The following is a 17,276-nucleotide window of genomic DNA, read 5'->3' on the forward strand; positions in this document are numbered from 1 at the left end:
CAGAACACACATACACTGCCTTCTGAGCTGTCTCCTAAATCGATTGAAAAATTCCAGTGAAACTTGTAACAATCATAACAGATATACTTAAGCTACAAGTGTAATTCTTGTTTTCAAGTCTCAGTTGCTAACATCTTAAACCATTCTAAGATGGTAATCTGCAGGATCCAGCAACTTAGACAGTATATTCTTCAAATTTCAGTAATTTCAATGAAAACAATTTCAATGCTTCACAAAATTAAATGTTCTTAACTTAGCATTAATAAAGGGCATAGAACACGAAGTCCAAACAGAAATAATATAACACCCCTTCCCCGAAAATATAACAGTAAATAATTATTAGATCAAATAATTGCAGCTAAGCTAAGGCTTACATTATTTGTGCTCAATTATGAAGCTCTCTGTTTGGAGTTTATTGCAGTGTGTATGGAATCAACAATGCGATTCAATTCAATGGTATTGCCTTTTATTCCTTCTTGCTCTTCACTGTCAGCACACAATTGATAAATCCATTATTCCAAAAAAACAACAAAAAATCCAAAAATCTAATTCAAGTGCTTCAACAAAGTCAACCCGGAATTTACCAAACAATATGTAACAAAATTAAAGAACATATATGTATTAACTTCTTCAACCAATGATACTTTCATAGTACTAGAAGTAAATTTTCAAACAAATCATAGAAAGCTTTTAAACTCTAAAAAAGTAGCACAAACACACAGTTTGTTACATCATTTGATAAACACATGGTTACAACAAATTGGCTGATATAGAATAACCACAAGGTCCAAAACAGGTTCTGAATGACAGCTTTGCTGAATAAGAAAAACAGTAAACATGAGAGTGCATGTAGTCCCAACCCAAGGAACTAATAGATAATAGTGAATATGAGAAGCAAGAGGACATTATTTATTATTTAGCATTGAGAACAATACCAAAAAGTATGTCATAAAACAAGAAAAACAAAATTCATATGAATCATAACTCAACTCATAAATCATAACCCTTCTTACATGGTAGACAACATGGAAGATGGTCCAGCTGGGTCATAAATTAACAGCAAAACAGCTTTTTTAGAGGATGGCCTAGAACATGCAACAACCATATAAATATCACATGTTTGATGTATAATTATAATCAAAATCAAGATTAACAGCTTTATATATTTATGCTCACCAAAATAGCAAAAGTAAGTAGAAGCCCACTTATCCCATGTTTGATGCACAAAAGCTCAATCCATTGTGCCTGACAAGAATTAATAAAGCACATGAAGCATTTAAAGTAAAACTCGTTTGCAGTTTACACAGAAGAAAATAAAACAGCTTACAAACTACAAATTTAATTCAGAATAAATATCATAGTACAGATATCAAAAGCTGAAATTTAATTTTAGAAAAAATCCCATTAAACAGATATTCTGAGGTATGGTTTTATTGGAAACTTTGCTTCCCCTACATTGAAGGGCACAAGGTGAAATCTGTGGTTTAAAATGCAAATATTAAAAACCATACATCTAGGCTAATTAGGCTCAGTGAAACGAAATTGAGACAGTGATATATAGAAACGAGGTGGGTAGAGAACTAGGAGTGGCTATCAGTAATATTTGTTGTTGATCCTAAACATGCTATAATCATATTTATCAATTTAAAAAAATATTGGAGCTTGATAATCTAAAGTATAGAATTTATATAGTTAAGAATTATAGCGTTAGCGTGAATACATTGTTTTAATAAACTATGGTGGAACTTGTTTTTTCTGTCTCCACGAGGCATCATTTATTTTTTGTTTCTTCATATTTAACCCTTTGTCTAGTTGTTTATGTTATGTAATGATTCAATTGTAAGAAAAGATGAGTGAATTAATTTGCATAGATTTATATTGTTATTGAGTAGAGATCGGACCGAATTGGAAATAAGAGTGGTTCGGTTCGGTTATGGGTGCAAGACCCACACAATCTCTTCTTCCTCATCTCTTTCTCCTCACCATCATTCTTTTCCTCTTTTAAAGTTAGTTAGGACATCAAAGAAAAGCATATAATTCTCAACTTCTTGCTTTATCACATTAATAATTAATTTATAGAGTTAAAGAAAGTATTCTGTATTACAGAATATTGCAACTTAGCTGACCTTGTTAGATAATTTTGGAAAACTTGCATTTCTTGCTGATGCATCCGATGTATCTTCCGTAGACACATTTTTCTAACATTCACACAACATAAAAATAGCAACAAAATAAAATATATTACATTATCACTTTTTTATTAACAATATAGCTTGTGACATTAAACAATGATGGAAGTGCAATGGCAGCATCTCCTTATTTTCATAGCTTCATAAATCATAAATCAAATTTCTTTTCCTTTTTTCCCTTATTAAATAAGCAGTTGAACCAATAGGTGTGGTTTATAAGAATGATAATGTATGTATAAATTTGGATGAAATGAAATTATACTCCAGGGTTGTCTTGATAAAAAATGCGGTTGTGACAACTTGGATTGCAAGGGTAAGCGCAATCTATCTGATGGAAAAGCCTTCGATCATAAAACCAGTCTGCTACTGCCTCTGCAATTGTCTGAAACATGTAAATGTAATGTAGACAAAGTTAGATATAGAGGAAAATATAACAATTGTAAAACAAAATGTTCATGACATGTTATATTATATTTGAACAACTATTACTGTTCAACTCTTACTGTCTTAGCCAGTAGGGGAGAGTCAGTTGTAAACCATGTCTCTTGCATTTCAGTTTGGCAGTGAGCATAGCAAGAGTCTATGAACATTCCTTTAGATTGAGAGTTCCCTAGCACTGTCAATGCCCTTAAGAATTCTGTCCTGAAGCCTGAAATTTTACCCATGCATAAAAAGTTGAGTCATAAAACATGGGTCAGTATTTTTAAGGGCTATAAACATTGATATGGCAATATATGATCCTAGAAGGCTGTTCTTCTTATGCCAATATTCTTAAGGTTTATAAACAAGTATTGACACTGGAGTAACAAGTAATAGATTATAGAAAGCTTTCTGAGGGTGACTAGAAACTTAGCAAAATTTATTGAGTATAAGATTCAGTGAATTTCAATGAGTTTAGTAAGATCACAATAATCACCTTGCATTGTACCAAGTTGATTAGGTGAGCAGTTGTTTATATCAAGCTTGCAGCTATGCCAACGGCCATGGGGATCAGCAACACCCGGTGCCAAAATGTTCTTAATCTGAAATCAAACTAATATTGCTAAGGTCAGAGAAAAGACTAGTAGTAGTAGTAGCAAAAACATCAAATAACAAGTTTAATATGAAGATGAGTTATGAAGAACCATTTACCATCTTATGAAGCTTTTATTTTATAGAAAAACAAGATCACAGTGACTCATGAAACATTTAGATAGAGTATGTGGAGTAGTCTTGGATCAATTTTTTATAGTAACCCAGTTAATTTTGCAAGTACAATTATTCAACCTATTAGTTAAGTAACTATAAGTTTACATTTTACATTCCAACAGGTTAATATATTAGTTTACATTTTACATTCCAGGTTAATATATTAGGTTTGCAAGTACAATATATTCTGCAACTATAATGATGTTTCTTGAACAACAGAAAAATCTGACCTGCCATGAGTCATATGCCGCATTTATAAGAAAGATTGGTGTAGCGATTTGCGATACAAAATATTGCGGGAAAAGGCACTACATTATTGTTCATAAATGAGAAGTATTAGTGACATCAAAGAAGGAATTAAAAGGACAGAAGATGAAACCATAGTTCACAAACTCACCATCCCTGGGCTGAGTCTTGAAGTGCAGGATGGAGGCAAATTTCTTGCAGATCCCTAAAAAGGATAAAATAATAATCACACATGAATATTTTAATCTCTAACAGAAGCTTCAAAAACACCTTTCAAATGAAAAGTTGGAAAACAACTGTGGAAGTCTTTTGTATAAGATACAACATTTGTAGGTGCTTTGCTAAAGTGGACAATGATCAGAAAGAAAGGAAGAGTACATGTGTGGCAACAATTTCACTGAAGAGCTGTTCAATGTATCGTGTTCCGGAGACATCCCTTCTGTTGTACGGCAATAACACATTGATTCATAAAATTATCTACGGAACTCTAATAAATTCAGGAAAAAGGCCAAGTAGAAAGCAAACAAAATAAATTTACGCATTGATGAAGTAACCAGCGTCTGAGATGCATTTCACTTTAGCTCCCCTAGGTAATAAAGATCGAAAGCGATCACAATGCAATATTGAAGCCAATCCTCCAGCTGAACATCCAGAGATAATAGCCTGTAGTACAAGTTCCAATGATTGAATCAAAATATCAAAGATGAGAAAAACACCAAATGATCAATGTCTCATACATTTTGAGCATTTTTCATTCCCTTCACCAGTAAATCCTCAATGACAGCAGCGAAAACCCTTGCTCCTCTGAAGTGCAACTTGGTTACCTGATTTATACATATCATGTTGTTTTAATTTCATCTTTAAAAACATATAGAACATAAAATTTACTAATGACTATTGACTAACATTTTGCTTGAAATTTAGATTTAAGAGTTCCTTATAGTTTAGCAAAACTTACAGGATTGACTGCTTCCACATCACCAGTAAATGATGCCCCATCACAGTACCTAACCTTGATTCTGTTCCAATTGTAGAAATCTGGAATTTATAGGATTCATTAGAAAGCCTAACAAACTTTCAGTTCATGAGGAGAAACAAGGCATATTGAGTTGTAGAAAATACCTGGATTAAATTGTTGCTTGTTACCTAAAATTCCTGAAAAGGCAATTTGCTTGGCCATTTGCTTAGATGAACCTAAATGATTGTTCTTACGATTAAGGCAAGTAGTGACATTGTTGCACCATCCTCCACCCTAAAAAAGCATTGAATTAAAGTTCATTGTTAATAAAATAGTACCTTCAGTGATGTGTCCCAAAAATGAGATTAACCAATGGACCATAATTGACATTTAAGAATCACTAGACAAATAGATCTAAATTTAATTAGGCTAGCTATCATGGCTAGAAAGGTTGCATGTTCCAACAGAAAACACCATTTTTCTTATTGAATTAGAATTACTAAAATTGGCAGAGCCTTCCCAAGCAGTTCTTCCTACCCCTTGGTAGTATAACAAAGCCATAGTTTTACTCATGCATGTAAAAGGAACAAAAAGGAAAAGAAATTAAGGTGATGGTTTCTTGAGTTGGTACTTAGTAAAGAGTTATTATTGATGCCAAATTGACAGAAAGGGACACACCTCAAATTGAACTAACCAACTATTAATCCCTGCACCAAATCCCTTATCAAAATGGTAAGCTGGTGGACTCCCATCCAAACAAACTGCACAACATTTTAAATTTCAATTTCCCAGTTAATTATAAACATTAAGAAAAACATAAGTGTGAGAAGAAGAGCACAATTAGTAAAGTTCACTACGATTGAACGCGATAAAAATTACTCACCAGCTCCTTTGGCTACTGCATTCTGAACATAAGTGATTGGTACATAAGAAGAAGCTTCTATCTTCAGTAATAGCAGTACATTTACTACTATAAGGTTTAACCACTGGCCTATTCTTGTGCTCTCCATTTTGCTCAAATCCACCAGATAAAAAATGATGAACCTATCAATAAAGAACAGAGAAATAGAAGTATGATCAATAAGGCATATACTTGATTGACATAAATCCACGTTTTAGTTTGGCCAAATTAAAAATACAAAACAAAGGGCACAGAATAACATCCTAGTGAATTATGAATGAATACATTCAAAGGAAATCCTAACCTAAAAATCTAGTATTTGTTGTTGTTTCAGAAATCAATGACCAAACCTGAAAACAACCAAGAGGAGATACCTTATATACTTCCTTCTGCAGTTGTTTTATCACTTATCAGAGAGAGTCTATCTGGCTTTCAGAATTCCTTTGTAACTCGTGGAGCCCCTTAATAGTAAAGGAACAAAAGTCACCCTTTATGAAATCTTGCAGTGGCTGATAAGCAGAATAGCAGGTAAAAGGGAAAATAAGACAAAGAAGATGGAAAGATAAACAAAAAATAGAAATATCTGAACTTCATATGAATAAGTGAATTGCTTCATCCAACTTAATCCATTCAATAAATACATTAGTATACTACTATACTCTAAACCTCTTATAATCATATTAAAGCACTGAGCACTCTAATCAAATAAACTAACCCCAATGCTCCATTGGTTCCTAAAAATCGAAAATCCACAAACAAACCTTTCCATATACGAATATCATATCAGAACACAAAAACAACAAAACCCAAATATATCAACCTGCGCAGAACATATCAACCATAAGTATCACAGTATAATAATTGATCCCATTCCAAATTCCAATCCCAAAAACTTATCCTAAATTAGTTCTAAAGCCAATAACAGAAACTTTATCCAACCCCAAAAACTAACCATTGAACAAAGCTATAAAAAACAAAACAAAAAACAGATGGAGAGTAGTGTTTATGAATCTGATATGTTGTACCTGAAATGAGATTGGGAAAGGAAGTATGTGACTAAAAAGGGGCAGTGGTTGAAGGAAATATATGAAACACGAGTAACAGAATGTGAGTACTAACAAGCAGTGGTTAACAAAGTTGTCTCTTTTAAGATGGCGTATGAAGAAGGAAGTTTCTCTTAATTTTGTTTCTATTGTTTAAGCAATTTTATTATCACTACCTTACATGTGAAAAGTGATAAGTGCAAAGCTTTAAGCTTTGCTTTTTCAGTTTAGAGTTTGGACGGTAGAAGAACCCAGGAGCCGACACTCATTCCCACTAAAACAACACTAATGAGATGTGCAAAAAGTGCACTGCTCCAATTGATTGGATAACAAATACACTTCTTTTTGTTTCGAATAAGCTTTTAGTTTAACTACAGTTTAATCTTAGAACAATATCAAGTAAACAAGTATATGAATGGAATCATAAGTGGGACATTTTAACTTGTTTCAGAGGAGTAGAATCACGTATGGCTATAAAACTGTTAATGATACTATAATAACCTCTTAATTTTTAACTGACTATACATTTTAATTTGTTACAAAATACGCAACAGTCAGTCACAATAATTGGTTGTGGTTGATTGAAAGAGAGAAAACTAGGATAGTCGACATCGCACACAAATAGGATACCGTGAAATTCGTCTTCTTACTATTCAGCATATTCCATTTTTTTAAATGTTGAAACTTCTACGTCAATTGAAGAAAGAACTAATTTTTAAATTCTGTGTTTATTGTGAAAGAAAATTATCTTTAATTTAATGAGGATTGGATTCATATTTCATACCCACCATTAGACATGCATTTATCCGAATAAATCCTTGGAAGATAAACTTTATAGACAAAATAATATTATTTACATATTATTATATTTTGACGTTTTTAAATGTGGACTACTTCAAAAAATAAATTTCAATAACTCGTCAAATATTTATGTTTGAAAAATAAGTATCACCTTATTGTTCAAGAATCATGATTGTACTACTAATATTGAATAATCATCATCATTATTATTATTATCCGCAAAAAAAGAGTTTTGCAAGAAAAATAAGAGTGGTGGTGTGTTTTGGTCAGTGTTGTGAGAATTGGACTAGATTGGAGGGTCTGACTAGACTTGAAAACTAATATGGTCTACAGTTTTAACCGAATTAGAGTTAGACTGTTTTGTAATAGAAAAATTTTAGTCTGACTGTGTTAAATCCTGTTAAAAGATTAACTCGAGAAGTAAATTGGATGATTCACTTAAAAATAAAATAAAAATAGAACACTACTGTAATATTTTATTTTACTACAGTCCAAAAAGATGAAAATATATTACTTCAATATAATTATTCATAATAATTAAACTTAATACACAACTTCTTCTAATTTCATAATAATGGTTTTTACTTTGTTTGTTTGTTTGGATAAAACTGGAAGAGGGAATCTTATTGTCATTTGCGTTCTCACATTAATAATGAATTAGTAGATTAAATGTGCAAGGTTGACGTGGACAGAAAAAAACAAAGTTGGATGGCCACTTTGGAACTGTAGTGTACTCCCATGAGAGAGCGCATTTTTTACCCTCCTATTTTGGATGCCAACTTTGAATCCGATGATTGGGTTACCAAAACATACAAAAAGTGAATGTGATGATTGGATATGAGTAAACGTGGCAAGAGTTTGTTTGTTAAAGACATTAAATTATGCACCGAGAATGAAGATGCATGTTAAATCATGTTAGTTCAGTTGACACCAGCTGCATATGTAAACAACTGGCACGCGATTGACGGTGATTTCTTAAATGCCACATTTATTTATCACTATTTCACTGAACACTAACCATAGGTAGTTGCACTTCCACTTCCACTCCCTTCAAGGAAAATATTTGTTACATGTTTCTTCAGATTGTACACTTATATTTTAAGTGCTTCAGAAATATAATAAAGTTGACTATGTATTTCACAAGATTAATGTACCAATTGCTAACGAGAGTGTCGTTGTTACCATTTTGATGAAGCAAAATAAATATTGTCCGATCTTTATTATAAGACTTTCACTTATATGTAGTAAAAGCTAGACTTCTTTACTGTGCTAATTCACCTCTTTGACAACACAACATGATATATTTATATATTATATGCTATATCCATCTAAGAAATATTTTCGGATATTGAGAAATATCATAACAAAGTTAATAATCATTAAAATATATTTTGTAGCAAGTGAAAAACATTATAACAAAGTTAACAACTCAACAACTCATAATAGAACAATAATTTGAGGGGAGAAATATATGCAATAATAATAATAATGTAATAGATTTTTATATTATTACTACATTTACATCAATATTGTTTATCAACTATTTTTAATCATTATTTTCTCTTAAATATGAGTAATACAAAAGAATAATAAATGATATACTAACTATATATAAATATTAATTTTATAGAATAATCCATGATGTGATGATAATAAGGTGGCTGCTAATTAGATAATAGAATATGATACTGGCCCACTGAATTACAAATTGATGGTACGTGACTAGAAACTACGACAGAATCTAGATCCAACCCTTTTAATTGTATTTTTTCATAAATAAACGTTAACATTCGACATCTCGCATAAAAAATTGAACTTTTTATTGTATGCACTGGTATTATTTTAAACAAAAATGGTTGAAAGTAATTGTGACTACGAGTTGGTTGCATTCTACAAGAGAATATTGTATCTCTCTTGTTAAATTGAAATTGGAGACTTGTTTGTTACGCAAGAGGTTTGGTATTTTGTATTAGTAATTGAGGAACTCGTACGGCTTTAAGCACAGTGAGTTGAATTGTTTGTTGAAAATGACCTTCTATGGGTCCCATATAATAGCTATTGTTTATGACTTATGAGGTTGTCGTGTCATGGCCTCAACCCGTCCCATCCCATTAAAATTGCACCACTAAGATTTTCATCCATCAAAAAAATGAAGGGGACTAGGTTTAGGAACAAATAATTTGTGAGATATAGTAGCGTGTATTTGATGAAATTTGGGATGTGAAAAATCCCTTAATGATATGTGGGTGAGTTTATTTTTGAAGAGAGATGGATGAAAATGATATGTTTCAGAATCATTTCATGACTCAATATTTCCCTCCCTTTACCATTTAAAACTAGAGAAAAATATATATATACTAAAAATGTAATAGCTTTTTATATTGTTAATGTATTATCTATCATTTATTTTTAATCATTATTGAGTTCTAAATATAAGAAATATAAATAAACATTGATTAATACATTAACTATATATAGATTGTTTATAAAGTGTATAAATGTTATAGTGTTGAAACTAATTTGCAAAGGAATACCCAAACCTCATTGTCTGGTGTGTCTGTAGGGAAGTAATTTGTGGGCCGGGCCTATCATAAATAGGTTTGGGTCATGATTAAAGAAGAAAAACCTTTAGCCCAGTAAGAGCTAAAAAAAAGCATTTGGTGCCCTTCTCGGTCTCCCTCTTATATGGGTGAACATCTATTATCCCATAAAAGTGTAACACTATCACCACTTATGAAAATAATTAATTATTAAAATTTTAATTTAAATATATTTTTTCAACCAATCAGAAGCAGTAACACATGAAATAATATAATTTAAAGGACAGCAGCTCCCCTCTTACACACTGTTTAACTTTAGGTAGATATTTAATGGAGCTCGTCCTATTTAATTCCATTATTAATATTTCAAGCGTTTAATAAATTGTTTGCAAGAAGAGGATCTCCTCCTCAGTGCCGTAGAAGACATATCCAAAGTTCGTTTTTGTAGAAGGGTACAAGCCTAATATTTCTTCTGTTTGTTGTTATTATTATTGGATGGCCCCAAGATAACGACCAATAGTTTAATACTAACCAATTGATTCAAGGTGGCAGTACTTTTTGTGAGAGTATACATATTATTTATCCTTCCATTGCTCTTACTACAATACACTTCCCTATTTACCTTTCATATCACTTTTTATCTCAGTTTTTACACCCATGGTATGGAAAAAAAGACTTTAATTACCGCTGTTCGTTATCTTATTTTGGTCTGCATTATCTAATTTTTGGACGGTTCTAATCTGCCTATTCCATAGGCAGGGGCCTTCACAGTTATGATGGGAACGTTTTGTATCAAGTTGTGGACCACCAATACTACAAGTTTCATAACAAATGGATCATGGTAACTTTCCACTGGAGACCTTTTCATGGTTGGTTAACTTCACCACAGTTGCTTTATAAAATCTATCAACATGTGCTTCTTTCTTAAAGAACAGGTTCCAGAATCAACAACAAAGTATAATTCTACAAATAAAACTTCGATATCATGTCAAAGATATTAAACAAAACTTCTTATTCAATAGAATTTTCTTTGCAGGAAAAAGAAAGAAAACTTCAAAATCATAGAAAAACATTTACCAACACTTTTACACTTTTCATTTTCCCACTATAAAACTTAACTTACAAACAACCTTAAAATGAGTGAAATGTGCCAAAAATAAAATGATATGATTTATATTTGGATGATAAATAAGAACAAATAATATGTGTACAACATTATTCGAGGATTATAAGCCATAGATAAAGGGATGGGATAAAAGTTCCTGCGTGGCTGATGGCATCTTAAGACCCTTTTCCCTTAAGCGTAGGCAAAAAATAAGGTGATTTCATCCCACTGTCCCTTTCAGAAACTTTAAATGAAATGCCATCTGAGCCCATCAAATATATGACTGTTCAACTAATTTTTTTCCATGAAGTGGAAGCAAATAAATCAACCGACAGTAAGGATACTCTCCATTAATAAATAAACAAATATATATTTTCGTTTGTTTTTAATGATAAAAATGAGATTTCGATTTGTCTCTTTGTTAGTGGAGATGATATCCATTTTTATACGCCTTACTTCTCTGGCAGTACAAGTGACCTATACATTCATCTCATTCTGCAGACTTCTAGGCTTTTATAGTGTGGAGTAGATTTCATCCCGAAAAAATAAATACAATTGGATTTTAGGAAAACATCATCTAAAGCATGTTTGCATATCAATAAATAAATAAATAGGGATATATGCATCCTACATTTTGATGTAAATATATCATAATCTTAAGCTACAAATCATTTAAAGTTGAATACATTTTTTACTTACTAACTTTTTACAAAGTGGATAGAGTATTTAAGAATGGACATATGTAAGTCAACATGAGGAAGATTACATGTCTTAATTTGGAGTCTTTAAGTGTGTTTCATTCAATGATAAATTATCACGCCATTTAAAAAATTCAGCTAACTATGGAAGTAAAAAAATATACATTTTTGTGTAACATTTTTTTCTCATTACTGAAACAGAATAAAATATTACATAACATTGTTTTAGATAAAACAAGACAAAGTTTATGACACCAAGTTGGGACTAATAAAAAATGAATAGTGAAATATAAAATTAAAATGATTTGTTAATAAAATGGAATACTTCAATTTTATTTTTGAGTGGTGGTCGAGTTAGTTGATCTTAGCAATAATGACAAGAAGGAAATAATTAACTAGCAATTTGGCAGGCGTAGATATATTTTTTTCCAACATTGGGATTCATTCGACTTTGGCAAAATCAAAAATCACCCAACACTTTGCACAAGTTAATGTGTATTGGGGGATCACATGTCCTCATTCATGTCTCACTTGGTGTATCAAGCTAATCATAAAGTTTCATTCATTTAAAATGAAAAATTATAAAAACAGAAATTAATATTTTAATATTATTTTGTGATGTTTGATTGGTCCAGAACAGGAAGACAAGAAAATTACGGGACATGGGATCTTTTTCCCTACTTTGTTTAACTTTTATTCGTTACTTTCTACATTGTTAACCAGTAACAATAGTGGGGAACTTTTTAGCAAACCTGCAGAGGTACATCTCTAAATAACTTAATTATACAATTAGTTCATCATACATCATTTATATGCTAACAATTATTTTATCTTAATTACAAATAATACAAATGATGGGTAATGAACAGATAATATATAAAAAAACCTTACAAGCATAGATATTAAGCTGATATATGCTAATATAAATAAACATGCAGAATTTTGGCTTATATACTCAGACACACTTTGAAGTAGTAATAGACATCAACATATACTGCCATACTATATCTTGCAACTAAAATCCAGAAAAGAGGTGAAGTAGGCATGTTTAATTGGGAATAACTGGAAGTGAGAAATATGTCTCAGTCATTTGTGCTTCAATTGATTCACTTGCAGCATCTCCAAGAAACCCATTGTAGAAGGCCTTAACCTTTGTTACTATGTAGAGAAAAGATGAAGCAAGATAAGAGAAGCCAAAGGTGTGAAGCATTTGTGCTTGTTGCCGACCTCTACGTTTATTTGCACTCTTCTCACTCCCTATGTTGTGTTCTTTGGAGTTATCTTCAGGTTGAATGGCACTGTGTCTTTCTAATCTTTGATATCCATAGCTTTGGTGATTAGAGAGTGAGCAAAACTTCTCTCTTTCTCTCTTTCTCATTCCATCCTCACTCACAAGATGTGAAGCCATGTTATGGTTTTAAAAGAGTGATATAATGTGGTGATGTGAGGCCTCTCTCACTCACTCACTCACTCACTCACTCACTCACTCACTCACTCACTCACTCACTCACTCACTCACTCACTCACTCACTCACTCACTCACTCACTCACTCACTCACTGTCTCTTTTAAGGTACAAGTGAGTTTTGTAATGATCACCACCTTTATATAGAGAAGGCGAATTTGGAGAAAAAATATATTATATTATAGGAGGGGATTAATTAGAGGCGTATATGGTTTTAGTAGCAAGAACAATTGTTGTTAGTTACCACCAAGAACAGCAAAAATGGGGTCCATTGAATTACCAATAAGTACACGGCACGTGAAGTGTACGAGCAATTAGGAAATGTAGGGTAGTATTGTGTTTATCGTTCAATTTCATTGACATGCAAGTTGGGTTGGGTCACGTAATTGCATGGTGAGGAGCATAGCTTATTCTCAACTTGCTGCATCTGGACGTTTTCTGGAATCAAAGTTTATGTTAAGAGAGAGGGTCTGAAATTAGGGTTTAATTTATGACACAGTTAGAGTGTATAAGTGTTTTACTCTATCTCATCCCTCCCAGATTGTCCAAATCTCTGGTGTTTTGCACAGATCACACATTTTTTACAATTGTGAACATAATCATAGCCTATAAGCTAAACAATGAGGAAATTTATACACACATTTAGAATATTATGTTGTTGTAAGCAACCAAACCTAAAGGAACTAAAACTTTATTGTTGTTGCAACATATATAGGTGTAATCATGAGTAAAGGAAAAATCTCCAAAATAGCCATTCAACTCATCATATTCATGTGTACATTTAGTCCCTAAATCATAAAATTATAAAATTCCTTCATCTTTAACTCATTTAAAGAGTAGTATAAATTTATTAGAAATCTTAAAATGTATAGAGTTGAGAATATATCTTAAAATGTGCAATCTTAAAATGTATATCAAAACATACTATGGCCACATACAAATGTGCAATCTTGCAAATATAACTTTCTATTTAAATGGTTAGTTAGAGTTGAGAATATATATTAGCAGCCATCTATAATTTATAATAACTTCAGCAACTCTACAATAAGTGGGATAAAATTAAGCCTAATTATTTCAATAGTATAAGACTGAACCGATTTACATTCAATTTTTGTATACTAGCTATCTAAACTTGAAGTAAAAATATTGGGACGAGATTCATATAAAAAATCCGTTCATGAATTTCTGTACTCATTTTTTAAGGTATACCAACTCAGCACATGAAATATTGATACAAAATTTTCACTATTTCAGTTTTTTCTGGACCATGAAAATGGCAAGATATGCAACACAAAAATTATTAGTGACACAGTTCGATACTGAGTGGGGTGAAATAAATAATGATGATGCCCTTTTGTTATTTGTTGATTGATAATATATTTTAACGAACTGAAAACAACAACACATATATGTGAACACAAAAGACAAAATGACCATAAAACCTAAATTTGGAAATAAAAAAGTAACAAGTAAAATGGTAAATTATGTCGGTGTCCTGGTTGTGGCGGTTTGCTTTGTCTTCATTCCATTGCATTTCCAAAAGCTTAATGATCTTATCTTATATATCATTTTCAGTTTGCATGTAATATTAATGCGCACGTTTTGTTTCATTTGGACGTTTATTATTATTTTTTGTTGAGCTGCTAATTTATCATTTCCCCTCTCCTCTTTTGGCACTAGTTAACTTGGGTAAATATATGTATAAATGATTAAAAATATATTTAAGTTAAAAATTTAATAATTAAAATATTTTCTAAAAAAACGTAATGATATAATAGAAAATCTGTTATCCTGCCTATTACCTGCCAATTTATCATTTTCTTCGTTCATCTTTGAGCACTAGTTAATATGGGAGCATATCCAGAGATGACAAAATGGGTATTGTCTGCGGACGTGTCTGCATAGCTCGTATTATTTTTGTAGGTAGGGCATAAAAATTTGACTATTTGCCTGTTTTGTTTGGCTCGTTTTGCCCGCCAAGTTGACGGATATTTCCGTTGGGCATGCGGGTGGTCCATAAACATATTTTAAGGAAAAAATAAGAAAATTTTAGATAAGTTACAATGTAATATGATTTTTAATTCCTAAAAAAATTGTAATTTAATGTGATTTGTTAAACTTCATATAAAATATCAAAAAATTTGTTAATTTTTTATTTTCAACTACTTTATTTAATTTCAATTCATTTATTATATGAATTTTTTATTTTTTTTAATTATTCAACAATGTCCGTGAGCCGCCCGCTAACCCGTTTTAAAACGGGCAGGACATTGAATTTTGTCCGTTAACCAATAGGGGCATGCCCGCGCCAGCTTAAACGGGCCGGACAACCCGTTTTGCCATCTCTAAACATATATATGCTTCTTCTCAATCTATGTATCAATAACCAACCGATGTTAGTTCAAGTGATACATGTTTGATTCCCTTAAATAATGTTTTGGGTTTGAGTTTTGTGAATGAAAAATATATTCTCTAAGGAGAGTTAGCACCACATACCTGCCGATGTTCCCAGCTCAGACAGGATTGTGATGATACATGCCAAAAACAAAAAAAAATCTATATATCAATGCTTATAAATGATTAAAAGAATATATTTAAATTAAAAATTAAATATTCTCTAATTAATAACATGATACACTTTTTATAAAGATCTATTCTCCTACCTATACCTCCTCATCTTTAAGGGAAGCTTTTTTATCCAATTCTACATTTTTAAACCCCACTATATTGAAAAGACTCCAAAATAGTTTTTTAATCTAACTTTTATTTTATTTTTGTTTGATCCACTCAAATTCCCATATCCTATACTCTACCCTTATTCTCCATTATCCCAACACCTTTCTATTTAAATAACCATTCCCCAAATCTTCATTACCCCCATATGAGGCCACACTAACCTCCAACTTCTAACAACACCAACATCTTCATTTTGTTTCTATTTTAATTCTTTCCGTATATTTTTATTTAGGGTAATTTTGTCAATTTCATGAGTATAGTATGAAAGTAAGCCCATAATTTTTTTCTCATCATATCTATATTATACTAAAGTTTTGCCAACAATAGCATAGAAGTGATGATGCTAGGAAATTCTTGGACACACTTCTACAATGTACTCACAAAGTTGGTAAAAAAAGAAGGCAAATGACCAATAATGTTACATTAAAGATTAGAAATGCAGTGAAAGTAAGAAATGATAGAATGAATGGGTGATTCAAATTGAAAGGGAGTGGAGAGTAAGAGTTTTAATATTGGGGTTGTGATATTGAAATCTGGAATATTGAGTTATAGGGATAATGAATTAAAAGGATAATGTAAATGTGTTGATGGAGGAACATTAATTTGGATAAAAACGTTTGTGGTGGTAGTGCATGTGACATGTGAGTGTGTTTAGTTGAATGGGGTACACTAAACTGACTTGTTTCACATGGAATAGAACAGTACAATTTTCATTTTTCTCTTGAAAACAATAGTTGAGTGATGATGACTGATGGAAGCTAAGTATTAATCTCATATTCTCTATAACCCCATAGTTGTTTCTCAACTTCTTACTATACTTTCCATTGTGATGCTTATTTGCTATCCTGAATGCAATTTTCTAAAGAGCACTGTGGCGTATGAAAAGCGCAACTATATTGACATAGCCCAATGCAATATTACATATGCATACATATATGAATGTACAGCATATCTTTAAAAAAAATATCCTTAGTGATGCTTCCTACGTTATCTTGTTGGAATGTTATTTAAAAAAAAATGTATATTCCAGCAAATTAGTGTTTAAATGTATTATAATATTTACCTTAGCTATATCCAAATCAGCTGGGTCACTTTGTATAATTTTGGCCATTCCTCAACCAATATGTATGATTAATATTAATGTGTCATCAAGTTTTTTTAGGGTCCATTTGCGAGTTAAATTTACGAGGATGAAGGAAAATGTTTCATAGTCACAGAATACATTTGTGATATGATTCTGCCTTCCATTTCCATTTATTCCCCTCCAAAATTTGACTCGCGAACACTCTCAAACATATGTTAGGAGTATTCTAGAATTTGAGTCTTTTCATCATTCTCTAATGAATAACCTTTATGAAACTTACTGTGGAGGAAGGTAATTTCTGTTTGAGTCTCTTGATTCAGAAG

At 31.6% G+C, this 17,276-nt stretch overlaps 2 protein-coding genes across 5 annotated transcripts; both read right to left on the reverse strand.

The window, feature by feature from the left end:
- Positions 304–6,877, reverse strand: LOC109349022 (pectin acetylesterase 8-like). Of its 4 annotated transcripts, XR_002107908.1 has the most exons (18): positions 6,508–6,877; positions 5,857–5,943; positions 5,465–5,625; positions 5,260–5,342; positions 4,746–4,875; positions 4,582–4,661; positions 4,361–4,447; positions 4,162–4,286; positions 4,002–4,062; positions 3,775–3,828; positions 3,608–3,685; positions 3,106–3,211; positions 2,693–2,838; positions 2,452–2,571; positions 2,127–2,198; positions 1,177–1,245; positions 1,014–1,085; positions 304–486 (listed from the first exon to the last, which is right to left on the reverse strand). XR_002107908.1 is itself a non-coding variant. In XM_019589648.1 (17 exons), exons 3-17 carry the CDS (start codon positions 5,589–5,591, stop codon positions 467–469), a joined length of 1,353 nt encoding a protein of 450 aa, XP_019445193.1. In that variant the 5' UTR covers positions 5,592–5,625; positions 5,857–5,943; positions 6,508–6,877; the 3' UTR covers positions 310–466. The 4 variants fall into 4 exon arrangements, 3 of the variants coding, with proteins under 3 accessions (XP_019445193.1, XP_019445195.1, XP_019445196.1); XM_019589648.1 differs by lacking the exon at positions 1,014–1,085 and having other exon boundaries at positions 310–481; XM_019589651.1 differs by lacking the exon at positions 1,014–1,085 and having other exon boundaries at positions 311–486; positions 6,508–6,876.
- Positions 12,678–13,161, reverse strand: LOC109349032. The gene has a single exon (XM_019589664.1). The coding sequence runs from the start codon at positions 13,075–13,077 to the stop codon at positions 12,718–12,720; it is 360 nt and encodes a 119-aa protein (XP_019445209.1). The 5' UTR covers positions 13,078–13,161; the 3' UTR covers positions 12,678–12,717.

Source organism: Lupinus angustifolius, chromosome LG06 (genome assembly GCF_001865875.1).
Source record: "Lupinus angustifolius cultivar Tanjil chromosome LG06, LupAngTanjil_v1.0, whole genome shotgun sequence".
Lineage (NCBI taxonomy): Eukaryota > Viridiplantae > Streptophyta > Magnoliopsida > Fabales > Fabaceae > Lupinus > Lupinus angustifolius.

What these genes read in the sequence shown, in the direction of transcription:
- LOC109349032 (XM_019589664.1), bottom strand. Translation starts at nt 13,077, where the DNA reads ATGGCTTCACATCTTGTGAGTGAGGATGGAATGAGAAAGAGAGAAAGA.
- LOC109349022 (XM_019589648.1), bottom strand. Translation starts at nt 5,591, where the DNA reads ATGGAGAGCACAAGAATAGGCCAGTGGTTAAACCTTATAGTAGTAAAT. An exon ending in GAATGAAAAATGCTCAAAAT is followed by an intron (nt 4,287 to 4,360) that starts GTATGAGACATT and finishes CTTGTACTACAG; the next exon opens with GCTATTATCTCTGGATGTTC. An exon ending in CGGCATATGACTCATGGCAG is followed by an intron (nt 3,212 to 3,607) that starts GTCAGATTTTTC and finishes GTTTGATTTCAG; the next exon opens with ATTAAGAACATTTTGGCACC.